This window comes from Dendrobates tinctorius, unplaced genomic scaffold (genome assembly GCF_039654945.1).
Source record: "Dendrobates tinctorius isolate UK_male_01 unplaced genomic scaffold, ASM3965494v1 ptg000165l, whole genome shotgun sequence".
NCBI classification, from domain to species: Eukaryota; Metazoa; Chordata; class Amphibia; order Anura; family Dendrobatidae; genus Dendrobates; species Dendrobates tinctorius.
The window spans coordinates 21,617,347-21,642,228 of record NW_027361832.1 but is presented as its reverse complement, the minus strand read 5'-3'; the positions used below and the strand labels follow the sequence as shown (position 1 = coordinate 21,642,228).

General features: G+C 40.0%; 1 protein-coding gene across 5 annotated transcripts in view; it reads left to right on the top strand.

Annotated features, from left to right (window-relative positions):
• RALYL (RALY RNA binding protein like) overlaps positions 1-24,882 on the top strand; it is a 937,349-nt gene that overhangs the window by 861,057 nt on the left and 51,410 nt on the right. For all 5 annotated transcript variants that reach the window (XM_073550584.1, XM_073550582.1, XM_073550583.1 and 2 more), the window contains 2 exons: positions 414-571; positions 20,233-20,346. In XM_073550584.1, coding sequence (XP_073406685.1) covers positions 414-571; positions 20,233-20,346 — 272 coding nt within the window. The remainder of the gene's footprint in view (positions 1-413; positions 572-20,232; positions 20,347-24,882) is intronic.

Here is a 24,882-nt window from a genome sequence, read left to right as displayed (position 1 = left end):
TAGCTATTCGGATAAGGAGGGAGCCGATGATGTTCGCTCATCTCTAATGGAGACAATAAATTACTATCACTAATTACAGTAATGCATTATAAGAGGAAAACAGAAGATATTTCTTTCTAGTAAGGTAATGGTGTACCACCTCTACAACACCTATTTATGATGAGAATTAAGAGACCATTCACTTCATAAAGTGGGAAACTCCACTGAACTTTCTTTTTAAAAAAAGAGATGTATTTTAGCACGACAACTAGCTATGTTTTATCACCTTCGTTCCTCTATTCATATATTAGCAGATTGATTATAACAAAGTTTCAGATACATATGTGATAAGTAATATTATAATGGTGGTCCCTGAGTATTTTCATGTTTCTTTCCCCATCTTCTGTTAATATTATAATGTCCTTACTTTATAGATTGTTTGATTATGGACATGGACGTGTTCCACCTCCTCCTCGCACGGTCATCCCTTTGAAACGACCCCGTATAGCAGTGCCAGCGACACGTAGAGGCAAAGGAGTTTTCTCTTTAAAAGGAGGATCAAGATCTGCCTCAAGCGGCTACTCAGCAAGATGTAAGTGCCCTTCATTACTGTGTTAGGTAATCATCACAAATTCAGCAATAGTATTGTTCTTGTAAATTTGGTATTAAAGAAATTACAGCAAATAAAATAGGAGAAAACAACTGCAAGAAAATGAAATTCAAAGTGAACATGTTGTAGAGAATTCAGATGCTAAAATAAATCTCCACATTTTATTCTAATTTTAGGCCCATGTATTCTGGCTGATTAGTTTCTTAATTTCTTTTTACAGCAGTTGTTCTTTCAAGAAAAATAATTAAATATTTCATCTAGAATGGTGTAGTTAAAGCCGGTCTTGATGTGGACGCGTGTTGAAGTCACAGGTGACTGATTCATTAAGATTCGCACCTGAAATCAGGGGCATCTGAAAAGTTGCATGCACCTCTATGGACCAAGACTTGTGGAGTGAGGCAAACCACAGCTCATCATGAATTTGACAAGCAGGCACCACCACTCCTCATTGCACACCCGTCCCACCTAAGCTCTTCCCATTTTGGCAAAGTTGGCTGAAATTGGCGTGAAAATTCCAAAAGTCGCCAAATTTTGGGACAAATCCACATTGCACACCAATTTAGTAACTTTTCAAAATGGTTTATGCCAAAATTCTGACGTAATCGCTCTGTGGAACTGGAGTCATAGACATAGACAGTGTTTATCCAAAATAAATTGTGAATAAATGGTTATGCAATGTAATTTGTCTCATTTGTCTCACTAAACCTGACCACACACATGAGATAGCTGTCAGATGAAATATCTTTTGTCTTACATCTATTTCTCTCAACCTTTCCATACACAAGAAGAGAGCCACTGCCAAATACATCTGGCAGTAGCTAATCTCCCTGTCAAATAAAATTATTGTGTGAGAGTACCCCATGCACTTTAGAAGGTCGACAGAACCTCCTTAAATAGGTGTGTTCGGACAACTTCTACCTAATTTATAAGGGGACCATAAGGCCGGTTGTGTGTTGGAAGCGCTTACTGCAAGAGTCTTCCAAAAATACCAGACAAAATAACAGAGCATGATGCACTAAATTGTCCTTTGAAATGGGTGACACCATCATTGAAACTGGACTGACTACAATATAGTCAATAGGGTGAGTGCTTTGCCATTGAAGTACATCATGTGCTGAGCCTGGCATCGCTGTGATTTGTGTTGTTCTTCTGTTATCGTGGAGCATTATTGATGCTCCATAATATGGAGTGTTATTATTTTTAATGTGATGAAATACATACTGTTTTTTATTAACTTAACACTATATTCTGCACATGCTATGTGCTGGAGTTGGGGTCAGTAATGTGTTAAATTATAGTTGCAATTACAGACCATGATGCACAGACCGACCACCAGTTTCCTGACCTAAACTTAAAAGCCTCAAATACAGGTGCATCTCACAAAATTAGAATATCATCAAAAAGTTAATTTATTTCAGTTCTTCAATACAAAAAGTGAAACTCATATATTATATAGAGTCATTACACACAGAGTGATCTAGTTCATGTATTTATTTCTGTCAATGTTGATGATTATGTCTTACAGCCAATGAAAACTCAAATGTCATTATCTCAGTAAATTAAAATACTTTATAACACCGACAGGAAAAAAAATATTTTAAAATCCAAAATGTTGGTCTATTGAAACAGTATCACTGTGCTTGATTGGCCAGCAAACTTGCCTGACCTTAACCCCATAGAGAAACTATGGGGTATTGTTAAGAGGAAGATGAGAGACACCAGACCCAACAATGCAGACGAGCTAAAGGCTGCTATCAGAGGAACCTGGGCTTCCATAACACCTCAGCAGTGTCACAGGCTGATCGCCTCCATGTCATGCTGCATTGATGCAGTAATTGATGCAAAAGGAGCCCCGACCAAGTACTGAGTGCATTTACTGAATATACATTTCAGTAGGCCAACATTTTTTATTTTGAAATCATTTTTTCCAGCTGGTGTTATAAAGTATTCTAATTTACTGAGATAATGACTTTCAACATTAACAGAAATAAACACTTGAATTAGATCACGCTGTCTGTAATGACTCTATATATGAGTTTCACTTTTTGTATTGAACTGAAATAAATTAACTTTTTGACGATATTCTAATTTTGTAAGATGCACCTGTACATGAGGCTACTGAATTTGGGTCAGGAGATCTGTGGCCGGTCCATGGATTGCGGTCCAAACTTGGACTGCAAAACACGGATGTGTGATTCTGGGCCCATGTGCTGGGTCTGGCTCAGTGTATTGCCAATGTGGAAAATAAAGCGAGCATCGTGAAGTCCTGGCCTAATAACTTGCACCCATACACTAGAGCATATAATCTCTGCACACATCAGAAACATTTTAAAATTAGCCTAGTAAATCTAATAGGATAAAACAATAATTTTAGTATCTCAAAAATGCTATTCATGGTCTACCACAGACTGAGAAATAAAAGCTATATAGGTCATCATCACTGCTCAGACATGAGTATGGCTGATTTCACTTGAACAATATTAATAAGAAAATGTAATACGCTCTTCCCTTTTGTTTTTCTATTTCGATGCACAGGATTGTTTTTTTGAAGCAAATTTGAATTTTTTTAAAAAGGCAATTATAATGTTAACTAGATGGAAGCTCAATGCTATCACATCGGAAGGGCACAGTGCTCTGCAAGTGGGATTTCCATTACAAACAGAGAGATATACTCACCTTCCGACGGCCCTCGATCTCCTCTCCATGCTCCCGGCATCTTCCGGTCCCAGTAATGCTTAGCGCGAAGGAACGGAGATGACGTCACTCTCACGAGAGCGCAACGTCATCAGCCGTCTTTCACGCAAAGCATTACTGGGACCGGAAGATGCCGGGCGCGTGGTGAGAGGAGGGAAACAGTCCGGGGGCCGTCGGAAGGTGAGTATATCACTATTTTCCGGACCCTGGGTACCATCCACACATTGAGCAGCTGCGCCGGTCATCTCCCGGCTGCGTCGCCACTGACCTCCGTGCGGCAGGAGATGACCCGCTGCAACCGCCGGGAGATCAGCGGCTAGCGCCGCAGATCTCCCAACGGTAGCGGTGGCATGCGTCGTTTGAATGCTCTGCCAATTCATGGCCGGACTGCGCCTGTCGCTGATTGGTCGCGCCCAGCTGGGCACGACCAATCAGCAACGTGGGATTTCCGTTACAGACAGACAGAATTAGACAATTATATAGTAGATTCTGTAACCATTTTATCCATGAAAGACAAAACAAATTTGCCCAAGCGGTTAGGGCACCTCTGATGATTGGGTAGCCATATGCAAGCTGTGACAAGTTCTTACCCAGCAGATCACTGAGCTTGAGAATGAAATAGTAGCAGTAAAATTTCTTTTGATCACCCATTTGTAACGGAAAGTGATGATAGCTATTAATCACTCTCCTGGCCTCTAGTGCCGTCACTGGTGGCAGAAGGAACTGCAGGTAATATAATCTCTAGGATATTTGCAACAGGGAGAGTCTCTAGAAGATCTTGTAAAGATAAACAAATACATAATTAATTATAATTTACAGTGTATTATTATATAGACTCGTGTTATATCAATAAATGTTACATTAAATTAAAAAAATTGAAACTTTCGTTCTTTTGACTCATTAAAGAGGACCTGTCACCAGCCAAAAAAATTGGCAGTTTTTGCTCTTATTTCATTCCCACTGTTTCCATTAGTATTGTTTTTTTTTGTTTGTTTTTTTCTTTGTTAGTTTTTTGTTAAATCTGCCACACAGTTCAAGAAATATGGGCTTTTTTAGTTACTGCAAAAGTTCGTTTTTTTTTTCTTATTTATAATATTTTTATTATTGAAGTACCGGTAATAAATAATAAAAGTTTAGGGTTTTTTTTATTATTTATTAATGCAGAGCAGGCCAAATACACCCCTCACCCACCCAGAGATTGCAGTGAGCCACACCCTTTTTGGTAAAGGCTTTGAAAATTCTGTAGAGCTGTGAGGGAGGAATGTAATAATAAAAAAAAAAGATTGAAAACTTTGAGGAGTGGCAGGAATAAAATAAGAGAAAAACAGGTCCTATTTTAGTTAGCAAAAATTATTAAAGTGCATTAAAATATTGGGATATAGAAGTGGGAGGCATTTTTTGCAGTGAGTTTTCTCAAGTGCTAAGATATCAAAAAGGTTGGTGTACTCAATGACAGGTCACTGGGGTAAATTACTGTAAATTGGCAATTGCAAAAATGTGGTTATGGCATGAATAGACAGGGATTTACTATGAGGATTTAACCCATGTCCTAATTTTGACACAAAAGTAAAATAACAAGCACCCAATGGTGCTTTCACCCGACCACCATACAACTGACAGATGATCACTGTGACAGTGACAGCAAAAAACATTTCTCATTTAGTATATGTGCACAGAACAATTTTTTCAATCGTGTCCACTACAAAACCTGCCTAAAAAAGTGCATAGAAAGCATAAAGGAGAATGAACATATGCATTTCTATGTAAAATTGACTTGCTGTACTTGCTTGCTTGTGTGTTCATGCTTTTGAGTATCTTTTAACTACTTAAGGTTTCCAAAGACGGAAAACAGGTAAAAGAAATGAAGAGTCAATTTTTGCTTTAAAATCAATGTATAATTGTAAAATATAATAAAATGGTAATGCAAGTCAATGGGAGGGCTGAAATGGTGTCTGGAAGACACCCGGTATCTTTTTGAGTTTTGCCTGTAATTTTATTTGAAAAACTGCTGGTGGCTTCTTCATTGTGGAATGGAGTTAAAAATATCTGTAAAACGCTAGTAAACGAAAGATGCTACAAAACCTATGGAAAACGCCAAAAAAACAACACCAAGTGGTTCAAAATATCGAGAAAGTGCAGATGAGACAACAAAAAAATACTAAAAATGATGCTTCATAAAAAAAAGCCATCATGAACACATACACTAACCATGGCGGCCACAGAATCCTCACAGCTGCACAATCCCTCTTAGGCCGCGTTCACGCTATCAGTATTTGGTCAGCATTTCACATCAGTATTTGTAAGCCAAAACCAGGAGAGGAACAATAATAGAAAAAGTATAATGGAAACACATCACCGCTTCTGCATTTTTGACCCACTCCTGGTTTTGGCTTCCAAAGTCTGATGTGAAATACTGACCAAATACTGAACATGCGCTTGTTGCCTAACAGTGGTAAATGGCGTGTGCCAACAATGGGTGGGTGTAAAAATGTAACGACCAGCAGGAGATATGGCTCACGTGTGCCACAAGTTCACCATCCAAGGGATAGAAGATGTTACCAAAAGGTAGACTAAAAGTGAGCTACTTATGTAAATTAATTATTTTGTAGGTAATGTAGAGAACCTCAACTCAATAATACGACTGAACCTGGGTACAGATCTCATCTGCTGAATCTCTGATAGCAATGAACAACAGATTGAATTCAACAGTAAAACAAGTAAAAATACGACAGATTTTAGGTCTAGTGCTACTATAAATGTATGTGCAGCTGTGACAGGATACAGCCAGTGGCTACATGCATTGAATTACAGTGACCTAACTCAATTTCCCAGAGAACTTGGCATGAATTTCAAAGTCACTTCCTCGTGGCATTGAACAAGTCACTTTGTTTTCTTATAGTTCCCAAAAAGAGTTCACCTGAGGGGAAACTGTGCCAGGACAAATATAACTAAATCAGTTTCTAAAATTGTGTGCGCGTCATACAAGAGTAAAAGCAAAGCAAGTGTAAAATTCTTTCTTACCCTGTATGTATGAAATATGATAAATCCACTGCTTCTGCATTTAAAATTGAACTGTACGTTCAACAAATTTTGCATAAATCAATAGTACAGGAGAATTTAAGAAATGTTGTGATTCACTATAGAGAGAAATCTGCTTCATTCATCATTTATCAACCACATCTTCTTCTTCTCCTCCCCTATCTCCTGGACATGTCCTCTACTTTGAAAAAAACAGCTGCAATCCATGAGGTTCAAACAAGAGAGATTGCAGGTGGTGAAACAGTTCCTTATACTCTATGGGGAGGGGGAGGAGTCATTGGAGTCAGGAGCAGGAAGAGGAAACAGGTAGAGGGAGACAAAATCATTGTGCAGAGCTCTCTGACAATTATTTTACTTCAGAGCTTGATTTAGATCAATAAAGCTCAGCTCTACAGTGAATTGCCCTCCATATTGCTGTAGTGTGTATTTGTATGCTAAAAAATTAATGAAGAGCAGGAATCCCTCACTATATCCTGTGCTGTGTGCAGAAAAGATCCCAGCAGCTCATCTCTCCCTTCCAGCTCCTAGTGGATTTCAAATGAGAGATAGAGCCTGCAGGGGGGAAAACTGGCAAAAAATGCAGAATAAATGTCATACAATGGCCAGAAAAAGTATTAATCCTCATGTACTCACATACAACAGCTTATGTACTTGAAACTACAATTACTCTATAACTGACTACATGGCTCTAAGGTAACAGGTCAAGTTGCTTGTCCTCTTTGATCTGCTAGTCCTCTTTGTGTTAAATATACTTATTTTGTATATTTATTTATACAGGACCTTTTGCCAGATGTGATACGCCAAAGAAAATGTCATGATAATTCTCATAAAAATGTAGAGGTTTATTGAATTGTACTCCAAAAAGAATCACTGCAGCAAAACATAAAATTGGTGAAGTAATTACAAAAAGATTGTCCATTATTACAGGTGCTCTCACAAAATTAGAATATCATCAAAAAAATAATTTATTTCAGTTCTTAAATACAAAAAGTGAAGCTCATATATTATATAGACTCATTACAAACAGAGTGATCTATTTCAAGTGTTTATTTCTGTTAATGTTGATGATTATGGCTTACAGCCAATGAAAACCCAAAAGTCATTATCTCCATAAATTAGAATACTTTATAACACCAGCTTGAAAAATGATTGTAAAATCCGAAATGTTGGCCTACTGAAATGAATGTTCAGTAAATGCACTCAATACTTGGCCAGGGCTCCTTCGGCATCAATTACTGCATCAATGCAGCGTGGCATGGAAGCGATCAGCCTGTGGCACTGCTGAGGTGTTATGGAAGCCCAGGTTGCTTTGATAGTAGTCTTCAGATCGTCTGCATTGTTAGGTCTGGTGTCTCTCATCTTCTTGCAGACAATACCACATAGATTATCTATGGAGTTAAGGTCAGACGAGTTTGCTGGCCAATCAAACACTGTGATACTGATACTTTTAAACCAAGTATTGGCACTTTTGGCAGTGTGAATAAGTGCTGGAGAATTAAATTTCCATCTACAAAAAGCTTGTCGGCACTCTTGACTAGTGTTGAGCATTCCAATACTGCAAATATCGGGCATCGACCGATATTCGCTGTATCGGAGTTCCTATACCGAGTTCCGATATTTTTACAATATCGAATACCGGAATCGGAAGCTCCCATAATGCAATGAGCCAGTTGTGTTAGCAATGTTAACTAATGGCATGGCTGTGATTGGCTGCTGAAATGTCATCATGATGCGCGGTCTGTGTGGGCCTGCCGGGGGTCTGTTCGGGCCTGCCGGGGGTCTGTACGGGCCTGCCGGGGGTCTGTACGGGCCTGCCGGGGGTCTGTGCGGGCCTGCCGGGGGTCTGTGCGGGCTGCCAGGGGTCTGTGTGGGCCTGCCAGGGGTCTGTACGGGCCTGCCGGGGGTTGTGTGTGTGTGTGTGCAGGCATCGTCCGATGGGACTACAAGTCCCATCGGGCTATGTCTGCTACAATGACAGTGATTGACACATTAGCCAATGATGGGAAAGTAGTATGTATGGTTTTTTTTGTTGTTTTTTTTTTACATTCAACACAGCCGGATGATGGGATTACTACTGTCCTACTACTGTCCCATCATTGGCTAATGTGTCAATCACTGTCATTGTAGCAGGCATAGCCCGATGGGACTTGTAGTCCCATCGGACGATGCCTGCACACACACACAACCCCCGGCAGACCTCCACAGACCCCCGGCAGGCCCACACATACCCTCGGCAGCCCGCACAGACCCCCCCGGTAGGCCCGTACAGACCCCCAGCAGGCCCGCACAGACCCCCTGGCAGCTCGCACAGACCCCCGGCAGGCCCTCACAGACCCCCGGCAGGCCCGCACAGACCCCCGGCAGCCCTGCACAGACCCCCGAGAGGCCCGTACAGACCCCACCCGCACACACACACGCATAGTCTCCGCCCACACACCGCCCACACTCTTCCCCCCTCCCAAACTGGATGTGCAAGGAAAGAAAGGGTTTATTTTCATTCCGATATTTGTGCCCCATTGACTTGCATGGGTTTCCGGTATCGGAATCAGTGATACCCGATATTTTTGGGGTATCGGTCCGATCCGATATTTCCCGATATCGGAAGGTATCGCTCATCACTACTCTTGACCAATAGACAACGCCAGAAGCATCTTACCTGAGCCAAAGAGAAAAAGAATTGGACTGTTGCTCAGTGGTCCAATGTGTTGTTTTCATATGAAAGTAAATTTTGTATTTAATTTGGAAATCAAGATCCCAGAGTCTGGAGGAAGAGTGGAGAGGCACATAATCCAAGCTGCTTGAGGTCTAGTGTGAAGTTTCCACAGTCAGTGATGGTTTGGGGAGCCATGTGTTGGCAGCAGATTACTCAGGACATTCTCCAAGTGTGTGACAACAGAGCTTCTTTATTCAGGAACAATCAAAAACAAAATATGATAAGTTTAATAGATCAGGAATAAATCATTTGTATAACTCTATCTGTGTAGCTTCTACAGCAGGCTGCTTCTCTCATACACAGACACAGGAAAAACAGGAAATACAGTCACATGCTCTCCCTGTGTGAGCCTCTGGGAGTTTTTTCTTGTTCTAACTTTATGAACAGCATACAAATCTAGCAACTAAACACGCATAGACAGGAATGGAGTTGTTGCACCAAACATATTCCAACACCAACACTCAACAACTACTTATCCTGTTAGTCCCATTGCGGTTCTGAAGTCTGCAAACTTGGCTCTTGATAATGGCTTTGTCATACCATCAGCTATCATCTTGTCAGACTCGCAATAAACAAACTCGTGTACACCTTGTTCCACTAACTCACGTAAGTGGTGATAGTTAACATCAATGTGCTTAGTCCTTGCACTAATCTTCTCACTGCTGGCAAATTTAATGCATCCATGGATGTCCTCATAGATAACTGTTGGTTGAGCTAATGGCTTGCTGAAATCTTCCAAAAGTTGTTTCAACCAAATTACTTCTTAACTTGCATAAGAGGCAGACATATATTCTTCTTCTGTAGAAGATAATGTGACTGACACTTGTATTCTGCTGGATCAAGAAAATGAATTTTCTCCTAACTTGAATGAGAAACCACTTGTTGATTTCCGATCACTTGAATCTCCAGCCCTATCTGCATCTACATAACCTCTGAGAGTGAGATCCTCTGATGCAGATATCTTAAGATTTAGCCTTTGTGCTTCTTTAAGATATTGAAGAATTCTCCATTCCAGTCTCTTTGACGTGGCTTGCTTACACGTCGGCAGAGAATTCCGACTGTGGCTATGATATCCGGACGAGTTGTGGTTGCTATGTACAGAAGTGCCCCCACTGTTTGTCTGTAACTCTCTTTGCTGAGTAGCAGATCTTCTTCCCCTTCCAACTTTAAGTTGGATGGCTCCATTGGTGTTGACGCACCTTTGGCTTCTGACATTTCAGACTGGTTTAGGTAGTGTTCTGACCATACAAGAAAGGTGTCTAGCTGGATACAGAGTTTTCATCAATCACTACATCTCTGCTGATTGTTACTGTGTTAGTCTCTGGGTGCAGGATTCTGTTTCCCTTTTGCATGTGATTCCCACTTGGAACATTTTTCTTTGGGAAGATACACAAACTTTTTGCTTCCAAATATCCTGAGGTGCTTCAGGTTAGGCTTCTTGCAGTTCCATAGCTCATAGGGAGTTTTATTTGTGGCTTTACCTGGCACTCTTGTTTTGAAGATGGCAAGCGGTCATGATGGCTTCACCCTAATACTTTGTAGGTAAATTTGCATCAAACAACATACTAATTCCACTTTCACAGAGAGTATGGTTCTTTCTCTCTGCAATGCCATTTTGTTCTGGTTTGTATGGAATGGTAGTCTGGAACACGATTCCATCGTTTTTCAAAATGGTTTGCACCTTACTGCTTGTATATTTTTCCATTATCTGCACGTAAGACTTTTGGCATTCTTCCAAATTTGTTAAACACTACAGCAAGATATTCTTCATTTTTTGTGGAAATTTATCCTTACTGTGAAGCAGGTAGTTGACTGTATATCTGGAGTAGTCATCAATAAATGTGAGGAAATATCTCTTCTTGCTAGGAGTTTGAACACACATTGGACCACATACATCTGTATGTATCAGATCCAGAGGCTGTGCAGATCTAGTGGTGCTTATTTTAGGAAAGGATTTTCTGGACATTTTTTCCTGTAAGGCAGCTAGTGCACTTCGTCATTTGACTACACTGGTTGATTTCAATTCCATTTGCAAGTTGAGCTAGCTTCCTTGCTGCCTGGGTCTCTGTGCCCAAAATGTCTTGCCATACATGGATACAGTTCTTATACAGATATTGTCTAGCACTGTACGCTCTTTCTTTGCATTTTAGCTGATAAAGTTCATCTTGGATTTTTCCTTCTGCAAGAGTGTGACCCTTCTCTGAGATGATGCAGCTGTTATCTTTAAAAGTAACTACATTCCCCTTTTGTGTGAGCTTCTTTACTGAGAGAAGATTGCTTTCAAGGCTGGGAACATAGAGAACATCCTTTATTGGGATCTTTCTGCTTTGTGCTGAGGAAACTGGACAGTGGAGGTAGCTGTATCCTACTCCTTCTGAAGTCATATAGTGATCATTGGCTAAGATAACCTTTTCTGACTTGCTTTCATTATGGTCAGTGAAGAAATCCTTGTTATTTGTCATATGGCTGATTCTATACACCATAAATGCTTTGCAGATGGGCCTATATTGGCATTAAATGCATGCAGAATCTTTATTTACAGCTGTTTTAACCCTTTGATGACTGTTCTGCTTTTTAAGCTGACTTATTCTTGCTTTCCAAATTCTGCAGTCTGCTTTAATGTGGCCTGCCTTCTCTTAGATTGCTCTTATATTTAGGGAAATCCTGTGTCTCTAATGCTGTTTCTGCTCTGGATTCATTACTGCTGCTTACATGCTGCGTTTTTCTCTTGAATTCATCTACAAGTTTGCCTTTAACAAACTCTAGTGTCAGCTTATCATCTGGCCGTGCATCTAGTGCAGTCACGAGTGTGTCATAACCTTCTCAAAAACCACTAAATAGAAGTGCATCAACATGAAATCTTTAATTTCTTCTTCAATACCCCTAAGACGCTCCACAATCTCTAGGGTGTTTATTATATAGTCCTGCATCTTCTGTCCATCACTTAGCTTAGACTGATACAGCTTTCTCATGAGATAAAGCTTATTGCTGAGATTTGATCTTTCATGCACTTTCAGTAAATCATCCCACATCTCCTTTGCAGTTGCACACTTGCGTATATCTGATTATCATCTACACTGAGGGAGATCGAACTTTGTGCTTTCTGATCCTTCTCTAGCCAATCATCTGGTATTGGATGAGGCACTTGTTCCTGAGTATATTTTCATGTACCTTCTCTAATGAGCATCTTCACCTTGAATTTCCAGGACTGGTAGTTCTGTTTAGTGAGGCTTGGCACTCAGAACTTGACAGGATTGCTGCTAGTGGACATCTTCTCTGTTGCTCTTTGTTGATTTTGCTTTGGGCTTCTGTTGCTGTGTTACTCTGGGGTTCTGTGTCACTCTGGGCCCAAAACCTGTTGGCAATGGATTACTCAGGACACTCTCCAAGTTTGTGACAACAGAGCTTCTTTATTCAGGAACAATACATGATAAGCTTAATTGATGAGGAATAAATCATTTGTATGTCTCTATCTGTGCAGCATCTGCAGAAGGCTGCTTCTTTCATACACAGATACAGGAAATACAATCACATGCTCTCCCTGTGTGAGCCTCTGGGAGTTTTTTTTTTGTACTAACTTTAAGAACAACATACAAATCTAGCAGCTAAAAACTCATAGACAGGAATGGAGTTGTTGGACCAAACATATTCCAAAACCGTGTTATCTGCTGGTGTAGGTCCACTGTGTTTTATCAAGACCAAAGTCAGCGCTGCCGTCTATCAGGAAATTTTAGAGCACTTCATGATTCCCTCTGCCGACAAGCTTTAGGAGATGGAAATTTCATTCTCCAGCAGGACGTGGCACCTGTCCACACTGCCAAAAGTACATGGGCTACAAGTGTCACATTCCGTGTGTCAAGACACTCATGACCAATAGACAACGCCAGAAGTGGAAGAGGAAGATGAGAGACACCAGACCCAACAACGCAGATGAGCTGAAAGCTGCTATCAATGCAACCTGGGCGTCCATAACACCTCAGTAGTGCCACAGGCTGATCCCCTCCATGCCACGTCGTATTGAAGCAGTAATTGATGCAAAAGGAGCCCTGACCAAGTATTGAGTGCATTTACTGAACATACATTTCAGTAGGCCAACATTTCGAATTTTAAAATAATTTTTTCCAGCTGGTGTTATAAAGTATTCTAATTTACTGAGATAATGACTTTTGCATTTCAATTGGCTGTAAGCCATAATCATCAACATTAACAGAAATAAACACTTGAAAATAGATTACTCTGTTTGTAATGACTCTATATAACATATGAGTTTCACTTTTTGTATTGAAGAACTGAAATGAACTTTTTGATGATATTCTAATTATGCCTCACATAGCACCTGTATATGGCGCTACGATGTAACCTGAGGTAAGTGTACAAGAATAACCTAAATATGTCAGCAAAAATACCCAGGACATTTCTGAAAGTAAAAATTAATAACCATAGTTAACCCCTTCATAACCGGAGGTATTTTTGTTTTTGCTTTTTTGTTTTTTGCTCCCCTTCTTCCCAGAGTCATAGCTTTAATTTTTTGGCCAAAATGGCCACGTGAGAACTTGCTATTTGTGGGACGAGTTGTACTTTTGAACGACACCATTGGTTTTAACATATCATGTACTGGAAAACAGGAAAAAAGTTCCAAATGCATTGCTGGTAGGTAACATCCTCCCTGCATATAATCCCTATCCCACATTAGCCAGCTTAGTTAGTTCCCCTGCTCAGCTATGAAAAAAATTGCAAAAAAAATTGCAATTCCACAGTTGTTTTTTGCTTTTCTTTTTTAAATATGTTCACTAAATGCTAAAAGTGACCTGCCATTATGATTCTCCAGGTCTTTACGAGTTCATAGACACCAAACATGTTTAGATTCTTTTTTATTTAAGTGGTGAAAAAAATCTAAAGTTTGTTAAAAAAAAAAGAAAAAAATTGCGCCATTTTCCGATACCCGTAGCGTCTCCATTTTTCGTGATCTCAGGTTGGGTGAGGGCTTATTTTTTGCATGCCATGCTGACGTTTTAATGATACCATTGTTGTGCAGATAACAATCTTTTGATCTCCCGTTATTGCATTTTAATGCAATGTTGCGGCAACCAAAAAATCGTAATTTTGGTGTTTTGACTTTTTTCTCGCTATGCCGTTTAGCGATTGGGCTGATTCTTTTTTATATTGATAGATCGGGCAATTTTGAACCTGGCGATACAAAATATGTATTTGTTTTGTTTTTTTTGTTGCTTTATTTTCAATGGGGAGAATGGGGGATGATTTGAACTTTCATATATTTTTTAAAAATATTTTTAATAACTTTTTTTCTTTACTTTTGGCATGCTTCAATAGTCTCTATGGGAGACTGGAAGCTGCCATGACCCGATTCGCTCTGCTACATACAGACGATGATCAGATCGCCTGTGTGTAGCATAATTGCTGAAGTGCTATGAGCGCCGACCACCGGGTGGCGCTCATAGCAATCCGGCAGTGACAACCAAAGAGGTTTGCAGGAGACCTCTGGTCGTCATGCGACCCATCAGTGACTCGCGATCACGTGACAGGGGTCACCGACGGGCGGATTTCCGGCGCGCTGGCTGGAAGCGCGTGTTAAATGCCACTGTCAGAGTTTGACAGTGGCATTTAACAGGTTAATAGCTGCGGGTGGATCGCTCTCAAAACCCCCAGTTCACAAATAACTGTGACCTAAAAGTGGTTAAGTGCTTAATAAATGTTTACAATTATTAGTGCATTGCTTTATTGAAAACTTTAATTCCATCACCTTTACTTTATAAACAATTTAATCGAAAATCCAGCCTAGATATTCCCATATGTAAAAGAAGAAACAAAACAAACTTTACATTTTTTTTCACAAGTTTAAGAAGTGTAGATTAAAATGAGCACCTAATACCCAGACCTGGGATTTAGATTAATTTGTTTTGTAACTGAAGAATGGAAAGATGTGCGTATCTTTATGAGATGTCTCAGAATCTGACACCACTACGATGCGTCTTCAGTAATCCCAAACCTTATTTACTTCTGAGCTTTTAGGCTGTTTGTTCATATATTTGTTATGGGATCCCCCGCTTGCTTTTTTTCTGCCTTTATAACACTGATAGCAAATGCTGGAAATATTTGTTATTATAATCTACTTGTAGAAATAGTGTCTATTCTTTCTGAGATTATTCATGGCGTTTCTGCTAAGGATTTGACTTCTGGATGATTTGAAATGTATTTACAGAGCTACTCCCATGCCATTCATCTTACAGAAGTCATTTCTCTCAGATCGGAGTTTTATTCCTTTTCATTAGACATCTTTTGAAATTGAATTTGCACAAATTCACAGATCGCTTATAGCATTGATGAGGTTTCCTCTAAAGGAAGAAAAGTGGCTTCAGCTGAGAACCATTCATTGTGAAAATATGTCCAACTGCCTTATTAAAGTAAGAAAAAAAAACTCCATTACCAAGAAAAGCATCATATTAGTATGAGATGGCAGACAAAATTGGAATGCAACTTCTCCCAATGCCTTCAAGAAAATTTGGCCAAGAAAAGATGGGACATTTTCATAAAATTTCATAAAAAATCAAATTGTAATTACACAGATATGCAAAACATGGGTTTTATTAAAATTGCTTCAAATCCAATGACTGATTCTTATGTTTTCTTATTTCTTAATTTAACAAAATAACACTTCCATTTTTAACTGTCACATATGGATTTTGCAGAAAACACTTTTGAAATTATGCACATCACCAGACATTGGATATCAATGTTGAAAAAAGTATGGAAACTTGTTAATTTTGGAAGTGCATTGAGCAGCAGGGTGGTTTGCTGGTGAAGGGAAAAAAAATCTTTTTAAATCTTCTGATTCAGCGAATGTGAGCGAGCTGAGTGTGACAGGCGCGAAAGTGCGAACCGTGGTAAGTGTGTGACTTGTGATTCAATGACTTTGGATTCAGGGAGTTTCCAAGGGAGGAAATACTAAATTGCTGTTACATTTTATTAATACTTATTTTATTTTTGCTTATCTTTTTGTCTGGTGCAATCCCCATTAGGATGTGCTCCACTATTGCCAATGCCATCCAGTGCACGTCTTGCCGCATGTATGAAATCCTTGAAGAGCCGGTCGAGGGTGCTGCATGCTATTCCTGATCTGGCACACCCCAATAAGTTTGCTAATTTGGCGGATGAGGGGAGTGTTAGTGCAGGAGTAGCACTGCTGCAGCAAGGCATGTCCTCTGAAAGTCGGAGGAGTGTCTGCTCCAGTAAGGGGGGAAATAGGAGAGCAGGGCAGGCCAGACAGGTTCTGTTAGTGGGGGACCCAATTATTAGGGGAACAGATCTGTCACAAAGACTGGGATCGTCGAACAATGTGCTGCCTATCTGGCGCTTGAGTCTGACACATCGCTGATCGGGTTGACAGATTACTGGGAGGGGCTGGTGAGGACCCAGCGGTCATGGTGCACATTGACACAAATGACAAAGTTAGAGGTAGGTGGAAGGTCCTTAAAGATAATTTCAGGGAATCAGGCTGCAAACGTAAAGCAAGGACCTCCAAGGTGGTAATTTCTTAAATACTGCCTGTACCAAATGCCATGCCAGAGAGGCAACGGGAGATTAGGGAGGCTAATAAGTGGATCAAGAATTGGTGTAGGAAGGAGGGGTTTGGGTTCCTAGAGAACTGGGCCGACTTCTCAGTTGGTTACAGATTCTACACTAGGTACAGGCTGCACCTCAATGGGGAGGGTGCAGCTGTGCTGGGGGAGAAAATGGCTAGAAGGTTGGATGAGTGTTTAAACTATGGACGGGGGGAGGGTATTCATTTTATAGGAGGGGAAGACTGTGCAGATAGAGACCTAGGCACAAATAATGAAATTGGGGGTGGGGGTGGGCATGGGGGGTGGGGTTAGAACAATTAATAATTTAAGAAAGAATAGAGGTACAGAGAGATACATAAACTGCATCTATACTAATGCCAGAAGCCTCACAGACAAAAAGGAAGAATTAGAATTAATGTTGTTGGAACATAATTATGACATGGTGGGGATATCTGAGACATGGCCGGACAAGAGCCATGACTGGGCGGTTCAATTACAGGGCTATAGTCTGTTCAGAAATGACCATACAAATAAGCGAGGGGTGTGTGTTTATATGTAAAATCATCCTTAAAACCCATCCTGCGTGATAATATATGTGAATCTAATGAAAATGTAGAGTCCCTGTGGGTGGAGATAAGGGGAGGGGGGAAAAATAATAAATTACTGATAGGGGTTTGTTATAAGTCTCCAAAAATAATGGAAGAAACTGAGAATATCCTCGTAAAGCAAATAGATGAAGCAGCGACTCACGGAGAAGTCATTATTATGGGGGACCTAATATTAACCAACAGGCCAGACCGCATATCAAATACTGTATAAGGGTTGAGGGTGATAGTAATCACAAGATGATAAGTTTTCATGTATCCTTTAATAAGATGTGTAGTAGAGGGGTTACAAGGACACTAAACTTCAGGAAGGCAAATTTCCAACAGATGAGAGATGATCTTGGTGCAATTAACTGGGACAATATCCTGAGACATAAAAATACACAAAGAAAATGGGAGACGTTTATTAGCATCCTGAATAGGACCTGTGACAATATATACCGTATGGGAATAAACATGCTAGAAATAGGAGGAAACCACTATGGCTAAATAGAGCTGTAAGGGGTGCAATAAGAGATAAAAATAAAGCATTTAGAGAGTTAAAGCAAGTAGGTAGTGATGAGGCATTAAATAAATACATAAGATTAAATAAATTTTGTAAAAAGCAAATCAAGAAAGAAAAGATTGAGACAGAGAGACTCCTTGCCAGAGAAAGTAAAAATAATCCCAAAATACTCTTTAACTACATAAATAGTAAGAAACTAAAAAATGATAGTGTTGGTCCCCTTAAAAATAGTCTGGGTGAAATGGTGGATGAGGAAAAAGCCAATGTGCTAAATGACTTTTTTTCAACAGTATTTACACCAGAAAATCCCTGGTGGACAATATGATCAGTGATAAAAAAAAATTCTCCATTAAATGTCACCTGCTTAACCCAGCAGGAAGTACGGCGGCGTATAAAAATCACTAAAATTGACAAATCCCCGGGCCCAGATGGGATACACCCCCCAGGAATTAAGTACAATCATAGACAATTATTTTTAATCTTTAAAGATTCCATAATAGCGGGGTCTGTACCACAGGACTGGCGTATAGCAAATGTGGTGCCAATATTCAAAAAGGGGACAAAAACTGAACTTGGAAATTATAGGCCAGTAAGTTTAACCTCTACTGTGGGTAAAATCCTGGAGGGTTTTCTAAGAGATACTATACTGGAGTATCTGGAGAAGAATAACCTTATGACCCAATATCAACATGGGTTTACGAGGGACCGTTCCTGTCAGACTAGTCTGATAAGCTTTTATGAAGAGGTAAGTTCCGGACTGGACTAAGGGAATGCAGTGGATATGGTGTATATGGACTTTTCAAAAGCTTTTTTTACGGTGCCATACAAAAGGTTGATACATAAAATGAGAACAATGGGGATAGGGGAAAATATGTGTAAGTGGGTTAAGAGCTGGTTCAGGGATAGGAAACAAAGGGTGGTTATTAATGGAGCACACTCGGACTGGGTCACGGTTAGCAGTGGGGTATCGCAGGGGTCAGTATTGGACCCACTTCTTTGTAATATATTTATTAATGACCTTGTAGGGGGCATAGAGATAGAATTTCAATATTTGCAGATGACACTAAACTTTTTTTGTGTTTTTGAGGACCCGAAAAAATGCATCAGGTAAAACCAATGGTTTCTGTATGTAATTTAATAATTATATATTGACAAGTGGGCAACTGATCCAGAAAAAACAGGGCATTCACTGAGCTTAACAAAACAGGTATATTGATCCATTGAAAAGAAATGCATGAGTAGTTCCACACTAGAGATGGAAGAATTTATTTGAGTACAAATTCAGCACAGTGGCGGCCAATTGTGGCTACCAACTTGTCGATCAGTAGAAGGCAGGCAAAAGGTAAAAGAAATACCCACCTCATTGCTCACCTCATAGATCAACCCCACTGTTTTCTGCCCTCTGCATAGTACTCCGCACCTCCATCTCATCTCCGGGATGGTACATAAACAGGCCGCATGTTTGACTACGCATGCCTCAAGGTCAATTCACAGATGGATGCCCAAGTCTAGAGTGAACATTGGGCCAGAGATGCGATGCGATGGAGGTGTCTTATAATCTTATAATTTCTGGTGCATAGTGTCTGTCCTGTGAAGAGTGGCCAGGTCTTGGAGAAAGAAATTTCTTTGAAAAGCCTTGAAAAGCTTGCCTCGATGTTTGGAGAACAAAAGCACTTCAGATTTGAAAAACTACTTAAATAATTAGAACTCTGAACTTTAGGTCAGACACATAAAAAAAGATAATCTTTTATGGGGTAAAGGTATTATTAATCTAAAAATAGGTGAAGTAAGGAATCGGCAAATCCTTGTACAATATCTAACTAGCTCCAAAAATCTACATTTTAATTGCCGATTTGTAGATGTTGTAGTAATTCTCCATTCCCAACTTCTTTGAGAACTTCACATATGTATACAATTATGCTAAAAATACCTTTTTAATGAATTTGCTTTATGGACACATATACAAATACACCGCAAACTAATGTAATTGTTATACACAGTTTAGTATCGACTAATACCATTGACTGATACCATCAAGGATTTATGCTGTCAACTGATATAATGGCATTCATTGGGTCTTGCAGTCGTTCATGTCATTTGACAAGAATGGAGCTACAAATCTGATGAAGCCTCCAGTACAGGTGTGAACAGTACCTTATACAATGTGTTGTAGAGATGCCGAGTACAGATCATATTATCAGTATGTGTTACACTTTTGAGCCAGTAGATATATGGATAAAATAAATGTTTGTTCCAGCAGCCCAGAATTCTAGCTTAATTTTGAAAGATGGCCTTATTTTGAGAGAACTAAATTCAGGGATTCATTAGAAGAACCTAATTATATGCTGCAAAATATTGGCTAAAAATCCATATTCTAGAAAATAACAGACTTAGAAATGATAGCTCATGACTGTACCATAATACACGGAACATTTGAGATAGTTGTACAATCGCTCTGTTGGGATAAAATTATTGTTCTTATGATTTGCTCCATTTTTTCTCTCCAGTGAAATCAGATGAGCTGCAAACAATCAAAAAGGAACTGACCCAAATCAAAACTAAAATCGACTCGTTGCTGGGAAGGCTGGAAAAAATTGAAAAACAGCAGAAGGCTGAAGCAGGTTGGTGAGAATGATTTATGTCACAGGCTGGGGAATCTCATTAAGAAGGAAATTAAACCTCAAGAAAGCATAACTCAAAGTTGTGGATTTTCTAGGAATGAATAGAAAAATCTATGAACACGCTGCAAATAATAATTCAAACAGAATTGAGATAAAATAAGCAAACCTGCATTGCTGATGTTCTTCTGAGATAATGAAAACATTATTGCCGAGTCACAACAAATAATATTAGAGGTTTCCATACACTATATGCTTATTTAATTGGAAGGAAATAATGCGACTTCGCTTCAGTCTCTGGAATTTAGGTTTTGCATATGGCGCTATTAGGATCTGAAGCGGTATGTTATATGTGTTTTGATAAAAATGGAATTTTCTCTTGCGAAATACATACCTTACAAACTTTTGAAATTACTTGAAAAACCCATAAAGTCAACTAAGAACACCCAGAAAAGTCACAAAACAAAAACATAACCAAAAAAGGTATAAAATAAACTTGCGCTGACAAGGGTGACCCTACTTTAGATTCCTTGGACTCTCTTGCTACAGGTGACTCATGAGTGATAGTCAATTCACTAAAATAGAAAAGAAGAATGATTGCCAGTGCCACATAAATATCTGTTATGCTGTTCTATATACAATAACATATGAAATATAAATGACACTGAACACATAAATAAAGATCTGAGCAAAGATGGTCGAAGCTACGTTTTTATATCAGAAGGAAATGTAATAAAATATCTGAAGATTTGGTCAAATTAAGTACCTACTTTGTGTCCTAGGCAGTCAATGTCTGACACTGGATCTACTTCTGATAGGAGAGAGACCCTTGTCCACCTTTTGTAGGGCATAAAATGTCACATCACCATCACTGGAAATTTAGGAAGCATGAGGGTTTATCCCCAAGTCTCAAGTTAAGTGCTTCTAGCAGTAGGGAGGTAAGTTTGTCATCCAACACTACAGTGGGGTTACTGAGAATGATGGTATTTGTGGATCTGTAAGGAGGTGACAGAGGCCATCATATGTCTCCCCCTCTTTTGGACAGTATTCACATTAAATGTGTGCGGTTCCATAGTATTTATGACTGTTAATGGATTCATGTAATGTGTATGTATTTGACATGTGTTGTGCGTAGGGTCAGGAATAGAGAGAGGGAATGACAGTGTTAGGATCATTATGGATAGTATAGGGTGTTTTCCAGGCTGGGAGGAGTCACAGAAGGGTGTAGTACAAGAAGGGAAACCAGGCTGAGTGGCGTGCAAGTGGTCACCAACTTAAACTGTAATCATTCCAAGGAGGTTCCGGGGCCTACGGCCGGGATTAGGCGAAGCTAAGATGGCGAGCCTTTTAAATTTTCCTATTGAAACCAGACAAGGGGAAAGGGAGGAATCTGGTGAACCTAAAGGCACGGACACCGCAGAAGGGACAGGGATTGAAGCTAATGAATTGTCAGTGTCCATTCTTTAAGCATACTGCTGGTCCCACCCCTTGGGGCTGCTATTGTTACTGACTCCAGCATTAGCCAAACCTGGTACATGCCCCTGACATTGTGCACCTCGTCACTATCTCTCCATTTGAATTCTTAGGTCTCCTGGAGACCCGCTCCCCACCTTGGCCCGGCCTCGCTTACATCACACGCTGGCACTTATACATGTGCCTGTATCTTAATAGTCTCTGGACACTCAGCACAGAGGCTATTAGGCACTCTTTAGGCTGGATTCCATATACATTTAACAGGGTACAGTGCCACTGGACAACCCTACATTGGACCATAACATCTATTCATATTACATGTTACTTACAATTTCCTCCCCCCAAACTTCTGATTACCTAGACACCTACTGTAGGCTGAACCACGTAGGGACTTTGGGTGCCACATACAGTAGGTCCATTCTTGGGTACTGCCCTTGTTAGGACAGGAGTCTAGGTATGTGGCATGACAGGGGATATTAGGGTCTGCTTATTATTTTCCCCTTCCTCCAGCACCTTTTTCCTTGGTTTGCATCCGCTACAAAGGATACAGGTGAGACCTTTCCATTTTTTGCCTGCACTGTTGTCATCATTGGCACTTTCATATTCTAAAGCACAGTATTCTGAGTGTTAGTACTTTTGCATTTTTAACATTTTTAACTCTATGAAATGTGTGTTTACATGAGCATGGCTCATTTTATTATCGTTTGTTAGAGGTTATGTTTTACTGGTACTCTCATTGCTTGACACAGCATATCGTAACTCTACCCGAGAGTTTTGTGGTCACCAGTACCGGCAGTCATATTTAACTCACTCATAACCTTTTAGCTTTATCACTTGCGTGAAGCCTTTTCCTTATAAATTCCCCTTTAGTAAGAATTGCCTAAAGTGACTAGTAAGTTCTTCTTGAAAATGAATATAATCTCTGCTACATTACTAATATTCCTAAGACAAAGAATCTGTCAGTCCTTCTGTAATAACAATAATACAATGTAAGAACATCAGACTTAGAACGTTTCCAAAGGAAATGTTCTTAAAATACTCAACGTGACTAATGAAGCTCTTCAAGCGTAAGTGATTGCCTCACGTAAAATGCCATCCCCATCATGGTTATCCATTAAATCATTGCAGTATGGATAGATTCAATTACATTTGTATGAAAATTAACCAGAAAGGAATATTTCAGTGAAAGGTCAAGCGATGCTGTGAAGGTGGAAGGAATAAAAAAAACTTATCGTAAGTTAAAACTTAGTAGAATGAGTAATCGATAAATCTTCGAAACTTGGAAAAATGATAAAATGTTGAAATTAGGCAAAGTGGTAAAGTGGAAAAGGCTAAGAACAGAAAGAAATACTTAAATAGGCCATTGTCTGGGCAATGAAACCAGTCTAATATACACTGAAAATACCCAGGGTCTCATGTTGTGTAACTTGCAGTTCCTCTTGATTGGCATTCTGCTAACACTGTCAGTACTGTATCTTCCCTTTCCTCACTTCCCAGTCAGCATTGTGTTTACCATTGAAAGCCTTTGAGGAGCATGTGCATTACCATCTTTTAAGCCTGTCCACATTACACCTATACACATGGGGTCAAAATTGTTGGTACCCCTCATTTAATGACAGAAAAGTCCACAATGGTCACAGAAATAACTTGAATCTGACAAAAGTAATAATAAATAAAAAATCTATGAAAATGAACAAATGAAAGTCAGACATTGCTTTTCAGCCATGCTTCCACCGAATTTTTTTAAAAATAAAACTCATGAAATAGGCCTGGACAGAAATGATGGTACCCCTGACAATAATGGGAGAAATGGACATGTTAAAAAAGTGTGCCCACTAACTAGCATCACAGGTGTCTACAATCTTACATTCTAAAGTAGAAAGAGAGGACCCTGCTTAGCATAAGCGCTTACACTCTACAGGAGAGAGTGAGAGGACCCTGCTGACCATAAGAGCTTACACTCTACAGGACAGAGAGAGAGGACCCTGCTGACCATAAGAGTTTACACTCTACAGGAGAGAGAGAGGACCCTGCGTAGCATAAGAGCTTACACTCTACAGGAGAGAGTGACAGGACCCTGCTGACCATAAGAGCTTACACTCTACAGGAGAGAGTGAGAGGACCCTGCTGACCATAAGAGCTTACACTCTACAGGACAGAGAGAGAGGACCCTGCTGACCATAAGAGTTTACACTCTACAGGAGAGAGCGAAGACCCTGCTGACCATAATAGCTTACATTCTACTGGAGAGAGAGTGAGGACCCCACTGATCATCAGAGCTTATACTTTACAGAAGAGAGAGCTGACCCCACTAATCATAAGAGTTACACTCTAAAGGAGAGAGAGAATCCTGCGGAGCATAAGAGCTTACATTCTACAGGAGAAAGAGAGGACCCCGCTAACCATAACAGCTTACACTCTATAAGAGAGAGTGGACCCCACTGACGATAAAAGCTTACACTCTAAAGGAGAGAGAGAGAACCCTGCTTACCATAAGAGCTTACACTCTACAGGAGAGAGAGAGGACCCTGCTGAGCATAAGAGCTTACACTCTAAAGGAGAGCGAGAGAACCCTGCGGAGCATAAGAGCTTACACTCTACAAGAGAGAGAGGACCCCGCTGACCATAAGAGTTTACACTCCAAAGGAGAGTGTGAGAGATGATCCCAGTGACCATAAGAGCTTCCACTCTATAAGAGGGAGAGACTTACCCAGTGACTCTGGAGATGGAAAATTACACTGCCGTACATAACCTGTTAGATGTCATGGTTGCAGGGCAATATGGGAGGTCCGTGCTACAACGCAAAATGATGTCAGCCTACTCTCTGATGCTTCAGGAGTGTTAAAAATAGTGCCTGACAAGTTTTGTAAACCACAAATCAAATCTCATTTGACTTTATCTCCTGCCTTTCATCTCTACTAGATGGAAAAAGCAGGCTGAAAGATATGTTCAAGACTCTTTCTGGGATTATTTTCCTGATTCCCTAATGGCAACCCTAGGACAAATATGGCAAGGGGACAAATATGGCAAGGGGAACTTGTAGGGGAACTTGTAGGGGAACTTGTT